The sequence below is a fragment of the Somniosus microcephalus genome, chromosome 21 (genome assembly GCF_052327205.1).
Source record: "Somniosus microcephalus isolate GS21.2 chromosome 21, FLI_Smic_1.0, whole genome shotgun sequence".
Lineage (NCBI taxonomy): Eukaryota > Metazoa > Chordata > Chondrichthyes > Squaliformes > Somniosidae > Somniosus > Somniosus microcephalus.
Window position 1 is genome coordinate 38,363,601 of NC_141007.1, and position 21,627 is coordinate 38,385,227.

Genomic DNA, 21,627 nt, shown 5'->3' on the forward strand with positions numbered 1-21,627 from the left:
TCTCATTCCAAGGCCATCAGTGTTTTTCTCCTCAGCACCACTTTCATACAGGTACGACGAGTATCAAAAGGCAGCATTGCTTCCTGAGGAATTGCTGATCTTTCAAAAAGACCTACATTTAATCACCATGATTAATGAAATGTTCCTAAATGTTTTAAACCTGAAAATCTGTCACAGAAAAATCACTCCCCTGTGTAAATTTTAATCTTCCCCACTTGCGCATAAACCAAAGTACACATTGGAAGATAGTAATTACAAGATATTAAATATATATTATGCTCTATATACTAGTTATAAATATGCTGTACTGTAGCAAAAAAATTGGTTTTGTTCCCAGAATTTAGAAGATTAAATTCCTTCCCCTGGATATGAGCCAGCAGTATTATGCTCCAGACTGACAGTTTGCTGGGTTAATGTTTTCATAATTTTGATGTAATAAATACACAACAAAGTGAGTAACCTAGTATCTCACTAAAATACAAGCTTGAGCTACCCTTCTACCAGTTATGTGATGGATGCCCAGTGTTTGTTTATATCATAAGTTTTAGCAATGAGGAACCTATTCAGTTACTGAAGTGTTTGACCATTGTAGGTCAGTGCTTGAAAAATGAGTGTCATTATCAAACAGTTATACAGGCACAATGGTGTGGTTACTGAATTTACTGCCTAGTGTTGAACTGACTCCTTCAGATCAGGAAGGTCCCATGTTCCACCTCTGGACCATAGCTGATCTCAGCCAAGGCAGTGTACAACATGAGGCCTCAGTGTACTTGGGCTTGGGAGGGAAATGTTAAATAGTTAGCTCCTGTTCACTATCTGGTGATTTTGAAAATGTGCATGTGTGGACATTGAGCAAGGAGAGAATCTTGTTTAACTTTGAATACCTCCCACACATACATAGGCAAATAACCTGCTGACCTGCTGTGCAGGTTCATGCATGAAGCGTGGTCATTTGGATGTAGCAATGGAGGGCATCTTCTGTCTGTGGAACCGTATTTTTTTTTTTTTAATCATTTTTTGGGATGTGGGCGTCACTGGCAAGGCCAGCATTTACTACCCATCTCTAGTTGCCCTTGAGTGGTGGTGGGCTTTGAAACGATGCAGTCAATGCCTTTGGAAGAGAAAAATAGAACTGTGTGCAAAAACAAAACACTAAGTCCAGCGGGTACAGGTTACAATGCGGGGAAATCATTTGGTGCAATTTCTGGGTGCAATATACACAATTCAAGCAGACTAAGACGACTGTACCTCTACTGATGTTTGTTTAGGTCTTTCATATGTTCATTCTCAGAAGTTCCTCTAATCCAGGTCCCCCTGCATTGTCATAAACTATTCATTGTTTAGAGAAGGAGATTCAAAAGCAACAGAAGGAAATAAAAGAATGCTAATGTTTATTATTGCAATGTAATCTAACCTTGAGCTTCAGAAGGCTTGAACTTAACTCTCATGATTTATTGAGATCATCTCAACCGATCAATTACACCATTACTTTGTTTAAACAGTACACAATATTGCATTAATTTGTAATAAACACTGATTATGAAACATTTTTAATGCATTACTACATTTGGTTTCACCATATTAGAGTTATGTGATCATCCTGAACAATAATTCATTTTTATTAAGTTTGAATTTTGAAAAAGGGCTATTAAGTAACAAGTATTAAATTAGTAATTCTTTATGAGGGACCCCTTTGCAAATATTGATACACTCCCAGAGACCCCCGTCCCAACTTCTGAAAGACAACACCATTACCCAAAGTGCTATTGTTGCACAGAAGATTTCTTAGTGCGCACAACCCCAACATCTCAGTTGTGCACTTCCCGGTGCTCTTTTTTCAGCAGTAGCCCATCCCATCATCTTCTAACAATACCGAATTCCAGCCAAAAAGCATACATGCCCTACCCATGACAATCTTATTGCTGTAACATGCTCTAAGACTTGCCACTTCAATAGTGAGAGGTAGCACATGATGATGAAGATGGCACTAAAACTCCAATGGGAAACCTCTTAAAAAAACAAAACTTATAGGGGGCATTGTAGTGTATGTACCTTTAAGGGGAAAACTACTTTTTACAGCTCCTGTATACTGTAGTACCGGCAGTGACCACACCTGTATATAAACCCTGAGTAGGGATCTGTACTGTTGGTTTTAGAGTAACCCTCATCCAGTAAACACCTGTTGATTGTTCCTCTGCAGTCTCTGTCTATTTATTGAAGGACACCATACATCAAGATTCACGGATTTAACATTGGCGACGAGTCAATTCGAACCTACCTGCAACTCTGCAGAAGAAGGCCGATTCCAGAGGCACGGGCATTGACCATCTAGCGGAGACTCCAGCGAGATGGGCTGGCAACAGGTACGGCGCAGATCCTTCCCGCATAGCGGCGGCTAGAGCCGACCGACGGCACAGGAAAAGGCCGAGCAGCGTCGACGGGAGCAGAGAGAGGGTAGAGCGCACAGGGCGCAGCCGCTGTTCAGGACCGAGCGGCGTCAACGAGAGAGGCGCGCAGGAAAACACGCAGAGCGCAGCCGGGGTTCAAGGGCTGAGCAGCGTCCGCGGGGAAGAAAGGAAGCGCGGGAGACGCCATTTGAGCCGCAGCGGAGAAGAAGGGAGAGCACGGGAAGAAAGGAAAGCGCGGGAGACGCCATTTTGAGCCGCAGCGGAGAAGAAGGGAGAGCGGGGAGACGCCATTTTGAGCCACAGCGGAGAAGAAGGGAGAGCGCGGGAGACGCCATTTTTAGCCAGTCTAACCACACCCAGGGATGCCGAAGAGTGGCAGTGTCACAGCGTTCGACAATGAAGTCGAAGATTGGGCGACATATGTCGAACGCATAGAAGTGTACTGCAAGGTGAATGAAGTGCCAGATGACAGGAAAGCACTGGTATTGTTGAATTCCATGGGTGCAAAAACGTATGGCTTACTGCGAAACCTAGTAACCCCAGAGAAGCCAGTGGAAAAGGATTTTGAAAACATAGTGTCAATCCTACAGGACCACTTAGACCCCACACCGCTGCTGATAGCGGAAAGATTTAAGTTTCACAAAAGGAACCAGCATAAAGATGAAAGTAATGCTGAGTTTTTAATGGAACTGCGCAAGCTATCGAAACACTGCCAGTTTGGAACGGGGCTAGCAGATACTTTAAGGGACAAGTTTGTGTGTGGGCTTCAAAGTGAAGGAACCCAGAAACGGCTTCTATCAGAAAAGGATCTTACGCTGGACAAGGCTTTCAGCATGGCAGTATCACACGAAGCAGCAGCACGGGGCGCGGCAGAGATACAACGGAGACCGCAAGAATATGGCACAAATGAAATGTCATACGGAACAGTGAAGTGCTATCGCTGCGGCAGAACAACACACAACCATAAGGATTGCTGGTTCAAGGACCAAGTGTGCAGACAGTGTGAAAAGTAGGACACATAGCAAGAGTCTGCAGGTCGGAAAAGAAAACCAGCAGCAAGAAATCCCCACAGGAGAAGTACAAGAAGGTACATAAGGTGACGGAGAGTAGTGCAGACGAACAGAAAAGTGATACAGACTCTGGAAGCAAGGAGCTAGGTTGTCTGGAACTACATAATGTGATCAAAACGGAGGATCACCAAACTATCTGGGTCACGCTCAAGATAGACGGAGTCCAATTGAAAATGGAATTGGACACAGGATCAGCCCTAACAGTCATAAACAGAAGGGACTACAAGCGGCTATTCTCACATATACCCTTGAGAGATACAGAGATTGTCTTGAAGACGTACACGGGGCAAAAAGTCTACCCCAAAGGAAAAATAAGGGTGAACGTTATATATAACGGCAAGGAAACACCAAAAATGGACCTATATGTATTGCCAGATGGAGGACCACCACTACTAGGACGTGTATGGATCCGGAAGATACAGCTAGATTGGCATGCCATACAAGCACTGATTGTAGATGCCAAAAAGGATGACGACGTCACACCTGGACGACTGTCAAAAATGCTAACTGACGCACAAGAAGTGTTCCAGGAGGGACTCAGAACACTAAAAGGCATAACAGCGACGATCAAAATAGAGGACAATGCAAGCCCAAAGTTTTTTAAGGCCAGACCGGTGCCTTATGCGATCCGCCCAGCCGTCGAAGCAGAGCTGGAAGGTTTGGAATGTTCTGGAGTACTGTCCAAAGTGGACTGGAGCGAGTGGGCTACACCCATCGTTCCTGTAATGAAGAGGTCGTTGAGTAATACGCCTGGGGAACCAAAGGAGGTTCGCATCTGTAGGGACTTTAAGGTGACAGTGAACCCAGTCCTTCACACGGTACAATATCCGCTTCCGCGGGTTGAAGATATTTTCGCCTCGCTATCTGGAGGAAAACGCTTCACTAAGATTGATCTGGCCCAGGCGTACCTGCAAATGGAGGTAGAAGAAGCCTCGAAACAGTACCTCACGATCAACACTCATAAAGGTCTCCACCAATACAACCGGCTGGTGTTCGGGGTAGCATCAGCTCCGGCTATTTGGCAAAGGGCAATGGATCAAGTCCTGCAAGGGATTCCAGGGACCCAGTGTTATTTGGACGACATCCTGGTCATGGGCGAAAATGACAGTGATCACCTCGCCAACCTGGAGCAGGTGCTCACTAGATTGAAGGAATATGGGCTCCGAGCTAATCGCCACAAATGCGAGTTTTTCCAGAAGCAGATCTCGTATTGTGGCCACGTTATTGATGAAGAGGGGTTTCATAAGTCCCCTGAAAAGATTGAGGCAGTAGTCAAGGCTCCAGCACCGGAAAATGTGTCACAACTGAGGTCGTTCCTCGGGCTGGTGAACTACTACCATAAGTTCTTGCCGAATTTGTCTACAGTACTACACCCACTGAACACCCTACTGCAAACGGGGGTACCATGGAAGTGGAATGACGAATGTAAACGAGCTTTCCAGAAGTGCAAAGAATTGATCACATCAAAAGAGGTGTTGGCTCATTTCAACCCAGCACTACCAATTCGGTTGGCGTGTGATGCATCACCCTATGGTATTGAAGCGGTGCTGTCGCACAAATTCCCGGACGGCTCAGAGAGGCCAGTAGCCTTTGCGTCTCGGTCACTAACCTCAGCCGAGCGTAACTACGTCCAGATTGACAGGGAGGCCCTCGGCCTAGTGTGGGGAGTGAAAAAGTTCAACCACTATCTGCACGGGCAGAAGTTCACCTTGCTGACTGACCACCAACCACTTGTCTCCATCTTTAATCCAAAGAAGGGCGTTCCGGTGATGACTGCGCAACGGCTACAAAGATGGTCCCTTTTTCTAGGGGCGAACCAATATGAAATAGAGTATAAGGGCACGAAACAGCATGGAAACGCTGATGGGCTATCACGCCTGCCACTGCCTACTGCAGAGGAAGCACCAGCAGTGGACCCTGTCGAAATATTTTATTCGACTATAATTGAACACTTGCCAGTAACTAACGCGGATATAGAGAAGGAGACCCGAAATGACCCGACACTGTCTCGGGTATATGACTTGACGGTGAAGGGATGGCCAACACATGGTGACTCACTGTTGCCAGCATTCTCATCCAGAAGAGAACAGCTGTCAGTATGCCAGGGGACCTTGATGTGTGGATCCCGAGTGGTAATTCCACCCAAGTTAAGGGAGAGAGTGCTCAATGAGCTTCACGAAGGCCATCTGGGAGGGGTGAAAATGAAAAGCCTTGCTAGGGCTTATGTGTGGTGGCCGGGGATCGATCAGCAAATCGAGGACCTGACAAAGAGCTGCTCAGGATGCCAGAAGGTCCAAAATGCACCACCACATGCCCCTCTACACCCATGGGAGTGGCCCTCCTCTCCATGGCAACGGGTGCATATTGATTTTGCTGGTCCATTCATGGACCCAATGTTCTTAATAGCCGTGGATGCGCACTCAAAATCGCCTGAGGTGATCAAAATGTCCTCCACCACCACGGAGAAAACGATTGCAGTCCTACGGACCATATTTGCCAGGAACGGCTTGCCAGAGCAGATTTGCTCTGATAACGGACCACAGTTTGTGTCCGAAGAGTTTCAGAAATTTATGAAAAGGAATGGGGTAAGGCATTACACATCCGCCCCGTATCATCCAGCCACAAATGGATTGGCTGAGAGGTTCGTACAAACCTTTAAAAAGGCAGTAACGGCCATGTGCGATGATGACATTCCACTGCAGCATAAGGTGGACAATTTCCTGTTAGCCTACAGAAATGCAACACATGCAGTCACCAACCAGACCCCGGCCATGATGTTCTTTAACCGAAGGTTGAGATCTCGTCTGGATTTGCTCAGACCAAATGTACGAAGAGATGTTGAGAATAAGCAATTCCAGCACATCAATGAGAAGCCGACAAGGAGCTTCAATGTAGGGCAACCAGTCTTGGCCCGCGACTACCGAACAGAGAAATGGCAACCAGGAACGATATGCACACGGCAGGGGCCACTAATGTACGCAGTGGATGTTGGGGAGAACATTGTGAGACGCCATGTCGACCAGATCCTAGAGTCACAGGAACGAGTCAACCCCATGTCTCGCGTACCTGGTGATGAACCCGACATACAGTAGCATCGGAAGCTGATGAATCAACCGACGACAGGGGGCCAGAATCGCCTCCGCACCAAGAGCAAGACACTCAGGAAAGGCGCTATCCAGAAAGGATCAGGAAGCCGCCCCAAGACTGAATTTATAAATGGACTATTTTCAGTTAATGTTGCATGTTAAAAGTGTTAATTGTTAAATGAATGTTATGGTACTGTTAATCTAAAAGGGGAGGAATTGTAGTGTATGTACCTTTAAGGGGAGAACTACTGGAGAACTACTTTTTACAGCACCTGTATACTGTAGTACTGGCAGTGACCACACCTGTATATAAACCCTGAGTAGGGATCTGTACTGTTGGTTTTAGAGTAACCCTCATCCAGTAAACACCTGTTGATTGTTCCTCTGCAGTCTCTGTCTATTTATTGAAGGACACCATACATCAAGATTCACGGATTTAACAGGCATCAGTACAAGTTACAAAAGCATAGAGTTGGGTTTGATGCTAGGAATTTCTTCTTTATGCAGAGAATCGTTGACTTCTGGAATAAGTTACCAGTACGTGCAGATTTGCTGTAAGAGTTCAGAAGAGAGCCTGATAAGGTCCTGCAGGTGGAAGGCACCTGGAGTTAAAACGGTAGGCAGTTCAAAGTCACCATGATCTCCTGGAGCTTGTTTGATTGCTAGGGAGGAGGGGTCGGCAAGAAAATTCCCAGGGGGAAAAATTCGGTTGGTTAGCACCTCCCGTTAGCGCCTCCGGGGGGGGGGCGCTAGCAACTTAGCGCCCGAGCGCGGCGATTTTAGCGGCGCTCGCGAAATTGACCTGTCGTTTTGCGGTGGCGCTAAACACTACCGCCATGATCTCCTGCGCCCGCGGATCGTGACGTCATGCAAACGTGCAACGCCCCGGTAGCGACCCGGACTGGAAATTGATTCTCGCCCCCTGCCTTAGCGCCTGCCGCTAGGAACGACAGAGGGGGAAGTTTTGAAGTTGGGAAGGGGCTGGGGGAGCGCTATTTAAAGGTGTGCGCTTCCTGCTTTTTCTTGTCAGCAAAATTTTTGGCATACACAGGTTGAGAGGGAGAGTCACGTCTGGAGAGATTTAACGCTGTCCAGAGGAGTTTTGGTCCTGCACACCACTTTTCAGGTTGCTATTTATCTGAGCTTCATATTTGCCACATTTAGAAGATTTTAAATGGGGGCTGCACTAACTCGGGGCGTCGTCCTCCAGCTCCACCTTCGGAGGCAGCAGAGGCGCAGAGAGAGAGTGACAAACGTGGCCAGAGGGAGGAGACCTTACCCTCCCAGGGTATTCCGGGAGCAATTCTCCTACATTCATTTGTCTGAGGAGCAGTGTTTCCGAAGGCTGCGCTTCAGCAAGGAGGTGATCACTGTGCTCTGGCACCTCCTGCAGCCAGAGCTCCAGCCTCAGCTCAGGACCAGGACGTCTCTGTCGGTGGCAGTGAAGGTGACGGTGGCTCTGAATTTCTATGCCAGCGGCTCCTTCCAGGCTTCAACTGGGGACATAGCAAATATCTCCCAGTTCGCTGTCCATTGCTGCATCCGGGAGGTCACAAATGCTCTGCACAAAAGGAGAAGGCAGTACATCTCTTTCACTATGACCCAGGACAAAGCATAAACGCGCATGTGGCTTCGCTAGGATAGCGGGCTTCCCCATGGTTCAGGACGCCATTGACTACGCGTATGCGGCATTGCGGGCACCGCATGAAAATGCAGAGGTGTTCCGAAACCAAGAGGGCTTCCACTCTCTGAATGTCCAGTTGGTGTGCGACCACAGGCAGCGCATCCTCGCCATCAATGCCCGCTATCCTGGCAGCAGCCACGATGCTTTCATCCTGCGCCAGACTGGTGTCCAAGACTTCTTCCAACCACTGCGTCAACCTCGTGGCTGGCTCCTCGGGGACAAGGGTTATCCACTCTGCACCTGGCTGATGACACTGCTCCGTAACCCCAACACTCCTGTTGAGCTCGCCTACAATGAGAGCCATAATGCCATCAGGAACCTCATTGAACAGACGATCGGCGTCTTGAAACAATGGTTCTGGTGTCTTGACCACTCTGGAGGAGCCCTGCAGTACTCTCCCGAGCGAGTCTTGCTTTTCATTGTTGTATGCTGCATGCTTCACAACCTTGCAATCATGAGGTCACAGCCATTGCCACCAGGGATTGGTGCACCACCTCAGGAGGAGGAAGAGAGAGAGGAGGCGGAAGAGGAGGATGAAGAGGAGGATCAGCAGCACCAACGTGGGAGGGAGTTGCACAATGTTGCCTCTGCAAGGGCCGTCCGTGAACGCCTGATAAGACACTGCTTCTGATGAATGACAGAGAAGATGGCTTCTGGGATGAAGAAGCACATCATCGCAAGCATCCCGCAGCCCCTATTGCCGGGCAACGCTCCAATGAGTCAAATCAGCAAAGTTGTCAAGTTCCAATAGAAATGTTTATTTATATGACAAACTGTGTCTTATTTATTCAGGACAAACAATTAGAAACAAACACAACAATTCGTAAACTAACAAAACTCGTTCTTACCACATCGAGATCAGCGTCAACACAGTAAACAAATATATTGAGATAATCATCAAACTTTCCCACAAATATTCCCATTTATTACATAATTTTTATTTTTAGGCTTTCGAAGGTGACCTCCATCCCCTGCGTACTTCCCCCCTACCCACCCTACTGCTCCTCCATAATGTGGCTGGCAGGAGGCTGCTGAATGTTGGATCCAGAGACTGGAGATGGCCTTGAAGGACTCCCTCGACCAGCTCTGGGCTTGGAGGGCCCGGCTGCAGACTGCACCAACTCTGCATGGGCGGTAGCAGTCTGGGCTGGCTGTGTTATAGGCTGCAGCAAGTGCAATGGCGGAGTGGCAGTGGTGAGAGCAGGAATGCTGTCATCCTGAGAGAGGACAGCACCTTCCTGCTCGATCGACCCACTGCCACTCCCCTGGGGCAGTCCCTCAGCATCCAGAGCAATCTGCTTGAGCAGATATTGCTGGCCTGCTGCGGTACCATGAGATCCCCAGTGGACTGTGGGTGACCCAGCGAGGATGGCAGCAGTCAGTGCTTGCGTGACATCAATCTGAGACTGCATGAGAGCAGTCTGAGACTGGATGGCACCAGCCAATGACTCGCTTGCAGCACTAAGCCGTTGCGTTGCGTCGGCCTGTGCTTCAATAGATCCTGTCACCTCAACCACTACACATGGCATGGGCTCTGGTTCCCCACGGTCTCCCTGTAATTCAACCATCTTCTGCAATGAGGTAAGGATGGGTTCAAGGGTTTGCGCACAGATGACAGCTGTGCTGGTGGTGGACTCCTCCACGCTCCTAGCCAGTGCATCCATACTGTCGGGCACTGTTGCTATTGCACCCATGAGCTCCGTATGCATGCTCATCGCCTGCGTATTCATGGTCGCAGCAGAACTCGTGCGCGTGCTCACCCTCCAGGGAGATGGCCCCCGAGCTTCCCTTCCCCCATGCGCTGCTGCAGCCCGCTGGGTCCTGGAGCTTCACCCACATCAGATGCAAACCCTCTGCTCCCCTCCAGGGAACACGTGGCCCCAATGTCGGAAGTGTCACCCTCGGGAGACGCAGGCGGTGAGGCTCCGACTTCCTCTTCCTCCTCCTCTGGCGCGTCGCTGCCACTGGCAGGTTGAGGGACAGCCTGCTCACCTGGTGGTTCACTATCTGAAAGCAGGAAGGTACAAGAGTGGCTTTAGCACGAGGGCAGGAAGGGAGCAAGGACTGGAGACAGTTAGTTAGATTGGCTGGTGTTGTGAGGGGGATTTGGTACGAGATAGGAGAGAAAGCTGATGAACATACCGTTGCTCTTCCCAAGAGGGTCGACCTCTCCAACGGTCACAGCGCCTACAACCTGGCTCGCAATGAGTCTGTGGACTCTCTCCTCCAATTCAGTGAGGGGGTGTAGCACCGCCTGTCCTCCTCCCATCCGCTGGGTCTCTCGCCAGTTATGTGAAAGCTTGGTCTGCAAGAAAAAGGACAGCGTGTAAGTGAGTGTGCAGCCATGTGTTTGGCAGATGTGCCTACCATAGTTGAATAGCCGTTAATGTCTGCAAAGTGTGGGATGTGCATGTGAGTTTTATGAGATGGCTATAGTTGTTGGATGAGTGTTGGGCATTTGGGTATTTACACCGTCTGTGCACAGAGTGAAGTTGAGATGGTGGAATGTAGCGGTTGTGGCGGAGCCACTAAGGGACTCCGATCAACTGTATATAATTCCCTTTAACAATATGTTAGCTACAGCCTGAGTCTGTATCTTTGTATATACTGTTTGCATGTACAGAGCGCGGTCCCTTTAAGAGCGCGGGCAAACGCGATGACATCACGCCGTTCATCACGTGATCCCCCACCGGCGGGAAAAATGTGATGACGTCATGACGCCAGCCACGGGACCGCCCAAGCAGTCCTCGTGGGGCCTCCGAACTGACTAGACCTGTATTCGTAGTTCTCGTGCATTTGTTTGTTAAACTCAGTTAGTTTTACATTAAACATCGTTTGTTTGATCGCCTGAGTCGACCTCAGTCTCTTGCTAGGAACTAGACATTCCTACAAGGTATTGAAAAGCAGGTACTCACCCTGACCGCCCGAGTGAGGTCGTTGAACTTTTTACGACACTGTGCATGTGTCCTCTGCACCAGGCTCCGAATTGACACATTCTGGGCTACCTCCCTCCAGACTCTTCTAAACTCGCGGGGCAATGGCCTCCTGCCACTCTCTGGAACGAGCACTGCCCGTCGCCGTTCAACTGCACCAACCAGGGCCAACAATGCCTGGTTGCTAAAGCACCGAGGTCTCTCCCTGGGCCTCTGTGTATCCATCACTGGTTTCAGCTGAGTAGGTGTTTGCAGGCCGAGGTCAAACGCTGCAATGAGCAGGGTGTGGCTGTGCAGCAAGATGGCCCCTTCACTTTAAGAACTGGACGACGCCAGTCTGTCTGAGTTCCAGGGTAACTGACATCGCCTGAGCTTCGGTAGCGTTCTGAGGTAGCGCCTCGCTCCCTGATGTTAGCGCCCTAAGAGAGATGTGTAGCGCTTGATTTAGCGCTCAAATCACCTCCAGGGGCGATGGAGACAAATTCCACGGTCGTTGGCGATAATTAGCGCCGGGGGCTAAACTTTACGCCCGGCCGATATTAGCGGCCCAATATGGGCGATACCCAATTTCCGCACCCCCCCCGCCCCCGAGTTTTTTCCTAGATTGCCGTAATGCTTCTTTTCTTTGCCTCACCCAGAAGTTTGTGTCTGTGGGAAGCATGTGTGGAAGGTGGGATGGGACGCGTTTAGTGGGCCTTATTTGAATCGGGAGGTGGGTTGGGAGTGGGAGGGGCTCGGAAGTGGTCGAGAAACCCAGGAGAACGGGTTTTCCGCAGGCCCTGCTGAATTTAATGGGGGCGGAGAAGGAGCACGGGGAGGGCTGGAGGAGCCAGGAGTGGGGGGGGTCAGGACCGATCGGAGGGCCAGAGGAGTGCAGTTGTGGGGGGGGGGGGAGGGGGCAGTCGGGACCAATCGGGGGCTGGAGCGGCTGATCGGAGGGCCGGAGCAGCAGGGTGGGGGTTGGGGGACGGGGGATGATCATCGGAGGGCTGGGAGCAGCTGACGATCGGGGAGCCAGGAGCAGCACATGATTGGGGCCCAGGAGCAGCTCATCACATAGGGGCCGGAGGACCGGGGGGGGATCGGAGGCATTGTGGGGCGGTCTCCGATCACGGGGTGGGGGGGGGGGGTGGTGGTGGGTTAGGTAGGGACTCTGGATCCAGGAGGTAGGTGTAAAGGCACTTACTTCATGGATCTAGCAGTTCTAGCTTTACTTTAGCTGGCAGGTTTCACGAGACCTGCAAAACCCGACTGCTAGTTAAATTTAAAGTGGAGGTTAAATCTGAGGCATGCCAGCCTCATTGTAATATTTAAATGTGAGACCCGCCTCCTGGGAGCTGGTTAAGTGCCCGCCCCATCCCGCCTCTGTTAAAACCAGAAATGGGTGGGTTGAGGTTGGTAAATTGGCTTCCTTTTGCGTTGTCTAGTTTTGAAAAGGATCATGAATATTTGTATATTAAATTTCGTATAATTGTGACTAGCTGAGATACTCTGACCTTGAAATGTTCTACAATTACGATGGTCTATTGTGACACAAAGTGAAGCTGTGCATTGGATAAGTATTGTGTCTGGGCCCAATCAAATGATATACAGGGAAAAAGTCACAAATGTGTTGTTTATAAGAAGCAGATTGATGCTTTAATTGTTATATACAAAAATTCTGGCAATTGTACACTTTTTGATTTCTTAGGGCTATCGTATACGTCAAAGTTAATGAATAATCACATGTCAAATGCACCAGTTTTAAAATCAGTTGAAAGCTGGTGAAAGATCGAACAAGGTTTATGCTCTAATTATATAGTTGTAATTGACCTATTGGTTTGTGATCCAATACAAACGGAAAGAAGAAAAAAACCTAGCTCTGTCAATTTGTGGGTGAATAAATATTTTTTGGTTTGGTTTTGTTTTTAACTTGACAGGATAATTTTGCTGTTTTTTTTGTTTAATGTATTTTATTTTTCTTATAATATTTTTTTTTAAATGGCTGAATGTAACCCAATCCCAAACTTATTCTCAAATATTCTGCCTTGGTGGGTGTTAAAATAACTGTTTGCAAACACTTGTTGTGCATTTTCTTTAAAGTGCTATGATTAATTTTTATATATTTATGCATTTATTATATAACATATAAAAGTTGCAAATCCAAGCACATCAATGAGGTACAATTTACTAAATTATCCATACAAAAATGCAGGTTGTGCAAAATAAAAAGGGAAAAACTGAAAATGCTGGAAACACATCGCAGCTGAGTCAGTATCTGTAAAGAGAAAGGGCAGGTTAAGATGTTTTGAGTGGCTAAACATGCAAATGTGTACAATTTCCAGAATATTAGAAATTATACCATGGGAAAATATAGCAACCAAGATTTATAGGATTAAAACTATATTTGCTGCTGGAAACCAAGTACTGTAGTTGGTATTTTCCCGTGTATGATTGTAACGGCAGATAACCTGTCAACTTTGGTGAGACATCCTCAATGATAAATATTTAAACTGACTCAGATCCTGAGAGAAGATTCTTGCAACAGACAACCCTAGCAGATGCTCCTCTTCCTCCTCCATAATGGGTACATCTGTTTGTCACAAGAGGTAATTCCATATCAGGAAAAACCTCCAGCAAAACCAAAAAACGAATGTTTATGATGGGAGCTCACAGCTGAAACATCATAACCTGCCCTTTCCCTTGACAGATGCTGCCTGATCTGCTGCAGGTTTGTGTAGTGTCCGGGTATCAATAATACTCGGACAGCAGGAGAACAATAAAACAGGTATTTACTGAACAGAGGGGGAACTCAAGACTGAAATACAGAAGCCTGCTATGGCTTTATATACAGGGGTGGTCACTGCCAGTACTGCAGTATAGAATCAGTTCTTCTCTTAAAGGTACATACACAACAATTCCTCCCCTTTTAGATAAACAGTACATAACATTCATTTAACAACTAAATAATAACTAATTACAATTACAATTTTCTCTGTACGATATACATCAACTGAAATAATCATTTATAAGTTCAGTCTTTGAGGAGGCTTCCTGATCCTGACTGGATAGCGCCTTTCTCGAGTATCCTCTTCTTGCGGCGGAGTTGATTCTGGCTCATTGTCATTGGTTGGTTCGTCAGCTTCAAGACTGAGATGAGGAGGAACTACTTCACTCAGAGGGTGGTAGGTCCATGGACTATGCTGCCCCAAAAAGCTGTAGAAGCTACATCATTACATAAATTTAAAACAGAAATAGACAGTTTCCTAGAAGTAAAGGGAATTAAGGGTTACGGGGATCGGGCAGGAATTTGGACATGAGTCTAGGTTCGGATCGGTCATGGCCCTGTGGGTAGCGGAGCGGGCCCAGGGGTCGTGTAGCCTGATCCTGCTCTTATTTCGTGTGTCTAATTCTGTTAGATTCAAGGGATGGTTCTGTGATAGTGGATTGGCGGTTAGGATCAGATCAGCCATGATCTTATTGAATGGCGGAGCAGGCTCGAGGGGCCGATTGGCCTACTCCTGCTCCTAGTTCTTATGTTCTTATGTTCTTCCAATACCACTGCTTCTGAGGTAGATGCAATCTGTACTTCGGGTTGATTACCAGGTGCACCTGCTCGTAGTATGGGTTTGGCTTGTTCCTGTGACTCTAGAATCTGGTCAGCATGGCGTCTCACGATGCTCTCTCCAACGTCCACTGTGTACATTAGTGGTCCCTGCTGTGTGCATATCGTTCCTGGCTGCCATTTTTCTGTTCGGTAGTCGCGGGCCAAGACTGGTTGCCCTATCTTGAAGCTCCTGGTTGGCTTCTCATTTATGTGATGGAATTGCTTATCCTCAACATCTCGTCTTATGTTTGGTTTGAGCAAATCCAGGCGACATCTTAGCCTTCGATTGAAGAACATTATGGCTGGAGCTTGGTTGGTGACTGCATGTGTCGCAAACAAGAAATTATCCACCTTGTGTTGTAGTGGTATGTCGTCATTATACATTGCCTTTATTGCCTTTTTAAAGGTCTGAACAAACCTCTCAGCCAATCCATTTGTGGCTGGATGATATGGGGCAGATGTGTAATGTTTCACCCCATTATTCCTCAGAAACCTCCGGAAATCCTCGGACACAAACTGTGGCCCATTGTCGGAGCAAATCTGTTCTGGCAAGCCATTCCTGGCGAAGATGGTCCGTAGGACTGCAATAGTTTTCTCCATGGTGGTGGAGGACATTTTGATGACCTCTGGCCATTTCGAATGGGCGTTCACAGCGATTAGGAACATTGAGTCCATAAATGGACCAGCAAAATCAATGTGTACCCGTTGCCATGGAGATGAGGGCCACTCCCATGGATGTAGCGGAGCCTGTGGTGGAGCATTTTGGACCTTCTGGCATCCTGTGCATCTCTTGGTCATATCCTCGATTTCTTTATCGATTCCCGGCCACCACACAAACGCCCTGGCTAGGCTCTTCATTTTTACCCCTCCCAGATGACCCTCATGAAGCTCATTGAGCACTCTATCTCTCAACTTGGGTGGAATTACCACTCGGGATCCACACATCAAGGTCCCCCGGCACACTGACAGCTGTTCTCTCCTTGGTGAGAATGCTGGCAACAGTGAGTCGCCATGTGCTGGCCATCCCTTCACCGTCAAATCATAGACCCGAGAGTCGGGTCATTTCGGGTTTCCTTCTCTATACTTGAGTTTGTAACAGGTAGACATTCGACTATGGTCGCATGGAATATCTCAATAGGGTCCACTGCAGGTGCTTCCTCTACCGTAGGCAACGGTAGGCGCGACAGCCCATCAGCATTTCCATGCTGTTTCATACCCTTGTACTCGTACTGATGTGCCCCGAGAAAAAGTGACCATCTTTGCAGCCGTTGCGCCGTCATCACCGGAACGCCCTTCTTTGGGTTAAAAATGGAGACCAGGGGCTGATGATCAGTCAGTAGGGTGAATTTCTGCCCGTGCAGATAGTGATTGAACTTCTTCACCCCCCACACCAGGCTGAGGGCCTCCCTGTCAATCTGGGCGTAGTTACGCTCGGCTGAGGTTAACGAGCGCGACGCAAAGGCTATTGGCCTCTCTGAACCGTCAAGGAATTTGCGTGACAGCACCGCTCCGATGCCATAGGGAGACGCATCACATGCTAACCGAATCGGTAGTGTTGGATTGTAGTGGGCCAATACTTCTTTTGAAGTGATTAGGCATTTACATTTCTGAAAGGCACGCTTACACTCATCACTCCATTTCCATGTTACTCCAGTTTGCAGCAGGGCGATCAGTGGGTGCATAATTGTAGATAAATTTGGCAAGAACTTATGGTAGTAGTTCACCAACCCGAGGAACGACCTCAGTTGCGACACATTTTCCGGTGCTGGAGCCTTGACTACAGCCTCAATCTTGTCCGGCGACTTATGCAACCCTTCCTCATCAATCATGTAGCCACAATACGAGATTTGTCTCCTGAAGAACTCGCATTTGGGGCGGTTGGCTCGTAGCCCATATTCCTGTAATCTCGTGAGCACCTGCTCCAGGTTGGCAAGGTGTTCACTGTCATTTTCGCCCGTAACCAGGATGTCGTCCAAATAACACTGGGTCCCCGGGATCCCTTGCAGGACTTGTTCCATTGCCCTCTGCCAAATAGCCGGGGCTGATGCTACCCCGAATACCAGTCGATTGTACTGGTAAAGGCCTTTGTGAGTGTTTATCGTGAGGTATTTCCTAGATGCTTCTTCCACCTCCATTTGTAGATACGCTTGGGCCAGATCAATCTTTGTAAAGCGTTTCCCTCCAGATAGTGAGGCGAAAATATCTTCTATCCGTGGAAGTGGATATTGTACTGTGTGCAGGACTGGGTTCACAGTTACCTTGAAGTCCCCACAGATGCGAACCTTCTTCGGTTCCCCAGGCGTGCTGCTCAATGATTTCTTCATTACAGGAACGATGGGTGTGGCCCACTCGCTCCAGTCCACCTTGGACAGCACACCCGAATGCTCCAGACTCTCCAGCTCTGCTTCAACGGCTGGGCGGATCGTGTAAGGTACCGGTCTGGCCGTAAAAATTTTTGGGTTTGCGTTATCTTCGATTTTTATCGTTGCCGTTACTCCTTTTAGAGTCCCAAGTCCGTGTTGGAACACCTCTTTCGCGTCAGTTAGAATTTTTGACAGTCGTCCAGGTGTGACGTCATCATCCTTTTTATCAGTCACAGTTAGCGCCTGAATGGAATGCCAATCCAATTGTATTTTTCGGATCCATTCACGTCCCAATAATGGTGGTCCTCCATCTGGTAGTATATATAGATACAGTTTCTGTGTTTCCTTGCCGTTGTATTCAACTGGCACCCTTATTTTTCCTCTGGGGTAGACTTTTTGCCCCGTGTATGTCTTCAATACAATGGACGTGTCCTTCAAGGGTATGTGTGAGAATAGCCGCTCGTAGTCTCATCAATTCATGACAGTTAGGGCTGATCCTGTGTCCAATTCCATCTTTACTGGGGACCCTGCTATCATGAGGGTGACCCAAATGGTTTGGTGATCCTCCTTTGCGATCACGTTGTGTAACTTTAGACAACTTAGCCTCCTGCTCCCGGAGTCCTTATCACTCTCCTGATCTTCCGAACTACTGTCTGTCAATTTCTTTACTTTCTTGTACTTTTCCTTAGTAGTTCTTGTAGTGTTGGTTTTCTTTCCCGACCTGCAGACTCTTGCTATGTGTCCCATTTTCCCACATTGCCTGCATACTTTGTCCTTAAACCAGCAGTCCTTCTGATCATAGGTTGTTCTGCCGCAGCGATAGCACTTTTCTGCTCCATACGCCATTTCGTTAGCGCTGTATTCCTGTGGTTTCTGTTGTATTTCCACAGCTCCCCGTGCTGCTGCTTCGTAGGATACTGCCACACTGAAAGCCTGTTCTAGCGTCAGGTCCTTTTCCGAAAGTAGTCGTTTCTGGGTTCCTTCACTCTGGAGCCCGCAGACAAACTTATCCCGTAAGGTGTCTGCCAGTCCTGCTCCGAACTGGCAGTGCTTCGATAACTTGCGTAGTTCCGTAAGATAGTCAGCATTGCTCTCATCTTTGTGCTGGTTTCTTTTATGGAACTTGAATCTTTCTGCTATCAGCAGCGGTCGGTGTAGGGTTTAGGTGTTCCTGTAAGCTATTAACAATCTCTTCAAAACTTTTCTCCATTGGTTTAGCTGGGGTAATTAAATTCCGCAATAGGCCGTACGTTCTCGCGCCCATCAAATTTAATAATACCGACGCCTTCTTTCCATCGGCCACCTCATTTGCCTCGCAGTACACTTCAATTCTTTCCACATACGTGGTCCAGTCTTCTACCTCGTTGTCGAAAGCAGTGATACTGCCACTCTTCGGCATCTTGAGTGATTAAAATTGCGCCTCCCGCGCTTTTTCTTCTTCCCCAATGGAATAAAATGGCGCCTCCCGCGCTTTTCCTTCTTCCCCAATGGAATAAAATGGCGCCTCCCGCACTTTTCCTTCTTCCCCTTGCTGTCACGCTGCTCCTAGCGTTCTGCAGGGTAATGGCGGCGACCCGCGGCTTCGGCGTGTATCACTTTTCCTTCCCCTTGTTCTATCCTCTCCACGCTGCCCGGTTCTTGAGCACCGAGCGCGCCTTGTGCGCGCCATCCTCTCTCTCTCTCTTCCTCCCGACGACGCTGCACGGCCCCTTTGCAGAGCCGCTCGATCGAGCCCGAGCCCGCCGCAGTCCGGAAGGGTCAGCGCACTACCTGCTACCAGCACGACTTGCTGGAACACCTCGACTGGGGAGCCAGGCCCAGCTCTCCACAGCCTCCCCTGCAACTCTCCGATGGATCCCTGGGCGGTTGCCCGCGGTCGACGCCCGCCGTTCTGACTTCAACCTCCAAGAAGCTTCTCTTCAGGGAAAAGATCCCCGTGAGGTGATGCAGTACTGCAGGTGAGTTCGAACCTGCCCGTCGTCAGTGTAGTGTCCGGGTATCAATAATACTCGGACTGCAGGAGAACAATAAAACAGGTATTTACTGAACAGAGGGGGAACTCAAGACTGAAATACAGAAGCCTGCTATGGCTTTATATACAGTGGTGGTCACTGCCGGTACTGCAGTATAGAATCAGTTCTTCTCTTAAAGGTACATACACAACAGTTTGCATTTTGTGTTTTATATTGGAGGTTCTGTAAGATTGCCAATCAGGGCTCTCCATTTGGAGCTCTGGTATTTGCCCAGGTTATCCTGAAGCATAGGGAACGTGCTCACTCGAAGGCCCTGCAATCGATGGGCATCGCAGGGCACAAGAGTGTCTTATAGATGCTGATAACAACATTGATTTAATTGGGAAGGTTCCCTTTGCTCTTGTTGGGACTTTGTTACTTATCTTGAGCTTCTTTTAGTTTGATATGTTTCTTTCTTATATTAGTGGTGCCCCAAAAAGGGGCACTTGTGGTGCTGATTCTTATTTGGTGACCTTGGGGCAACCCAGTGTCACCTTTATTAGTCAAATCAAAATAGACACATAAAACGGACAGCCGGACCTGCATTATATTTACAAAAGCAAAATACTGCAGATGCTGGAAATCTGAAATAAAAACAGAACGTGCTGGAAATACTCAGCAGCTCCGGCAGCAGCTGTGGAGAGAGAAACAGAGTTTGCGTTTCAGGTTGATGACCTCTCGTCAGAACCGGAAAAAGTTGGAGATGTAACAGGTTTCAAGCAAGTGCAGAGCCAGGAAAAGGGGGAGGGGGAGGAAAGAACAAAAGGAAGGTCTGTGATAGGGTGGAAGACAGGAGAGATTAAATGACAAATGGGATGATGGTGCAAGGCAAAAGGAGATGGTAATGGGACAAGTAAAGAAACAAAAGATGTGGCGAGAAGAGGTGTAAATAACAGAATCATCATCAGCTGCTGTCTGGAAAAATGGGAGCAGAGGTTATGATCAATGTTCCCTGTAATTATTTTCAAAATACCGTGCATGCGGGTTTTTACATTGAAATGCCGGCTGCGTGTGTTCCCTGGAGCAGTGCACGGCACTGGTTATGATCTGAAATTTTTGAACTCAATATTAAGTCCGAAAGGCTGTAAAGTGCCGAATCGAGAGATTTCCCTGTCTCTGAACTTGCTTCAAACCTGTTGCATCGCCAACTTTTTCCAGTTCTAACGAAAGATCATCGACCTGAAACGCTGACTCGGTTTCTCTCTCCACAGATGCTGCCTGGCCTGCTGAGTATCTCCAGCACTTGCTGTGTTATTATATTTATAAATAGTGTACACAAACCTGCTGTTGTAGTGGGCGGTTTTACTCTCTGACTTAGTCCAGGCTTCAATGTGAAGCCCGCCGCCCAGGCCGCGCCGCTCCGTTGCCCTGACAACTCAGTGCCAACCAATCCCGGAGCACCGACCACGGCCGGAAATGGAGACCCGGAAGCGCTGGTGGGCCGGGGTCAGGAAGCGCTCCAAGATGGCGGCGTGCAGCATGTGAGGGGAGAAGAGCCGGCGAAAGGGCCGCTCAAAAAGAGACCATGTACAGTGCGTCATGGCGGCTCTTGCCAGGTATGTGTCTGGTGAACAGGGCGAGAAAATGACTGCAAGTTGACTGGTTGAAAAAAAGCGAAGGATAATAAAGCAATTGTGTTATTTCCTCCGTTTCCTGTTGACCCTGTCAACCTTGAATTGCGAAAGATGAGACTGCGACTGCTCGGAAATGTTCGGTTCGAACCGCCGGTTCTTTCATCTTAAATAGTATTTAACATGAAGCTCCTGGGCGGAGACTTTCCCGAAACACCGACATCGCGCTCATACCACACACAACGCAAGAGTTAAAGTAAATACACCCCGGAGTGAATGTCTCCTGTGGATTGAATTGAAAATGACCGATATGATTTAGTTTTCCCATTAATTTCAAAGTATCACTTGTGAAAACAACCTATTGCAACGCTTCTCCCAGGGGTTTCTTTCAAATTGGAGATTTCTGTGTTCATTGCATATTTTCTTTTCAAAGGGAATTAAGCTCTGGGTCACATTTAACAGATTCCTGTTTTTGCTCCATCAATTACTGGTAACGAATAACCAGAATATGCGTTAATAATTGCTATATTTTCCTTTTAAGTACCTGACCGTTAAATCTATTTTTGTTCAAAGCATTGCCCCTAAATATATAGCTTTGAGGTCATCTTGGAAATGGCCAGATTTTAGAATGATTAAAATTCTGTATGGGGAACACCTACTTTCTCTCTTCATTTAATCTCAGCATCTGTCTTCCAGAATAATAATCCAAGGAATGCTACATTCAGCCAGTGATAATGTATATAATTTGTCAGAGATCGATGTAGCATAGTGCACTCTGTGTTATTAAATGGTTTTCCCTTGGACTATATTGACTTGTATTTATGTAGCCAATTTATTATTAGTACAAGCTGAAGTGCCCGGCGGTGCCGAGGCTTTTTCGAGGGCATGTTGTTGTTGGAAGAGAGAGCGAGAGA

The 21,627-nt window shown here is 47.9% G+C and overlaps 2 protein-coding genes across 5 annotated transcripts in view; one reads left to right on the plus strand and one right to left on the minus strand.

The window, feature by feature from the left end:
- The window catches only part of LOC147102713 (uncharacterized), a 75,380-nt gene extending 54,846 nt beyond the window's left edge, over positions 1–20,534 (minus strand). For 2 of the 3 annotated variants that reach the window (XR_015073072.1, XR_015073071.1), the window contains exon 1: positions 20,424–20,534. The gene's annotated coding sequence lies outside the window, so the exon portion shown is untranslated. Of the gene's footprint in view, positions 1–1,248; positions 3,211–20,423 lie in introns of those variants that run through there. The other variant, XM_085963440.1, reaches the window with a different exon arrangement.
- A 41-nt stretch (positions 20,535–20,575) lies between these two features.
- cox10 (cytochrome c oxidase assembly factor heme A:farnesyltransferase COX10) overlaps positions 20,576–21,627 on the plus strand; it is a 136,604-nt gene continuing 135,552 nt past the window's right edge. Inside the window, exon 1 of one of the 2 annotated variants that reach the window (XM_085963438.1) lies at positions 20,576–20,698. In XM_085963438.1, coding sequence (XP_085819564.1) covers positions 20,668–20,698 — 31 coding nt within the window. In that variant the 5' untranslated portion in view covers positions 20,576–20,667. The remainder of the gene's footprint in view (positions 20,699–21,627) is intronic. The other variant, XM_085963439.1, reaches the window with a different exon arrangement.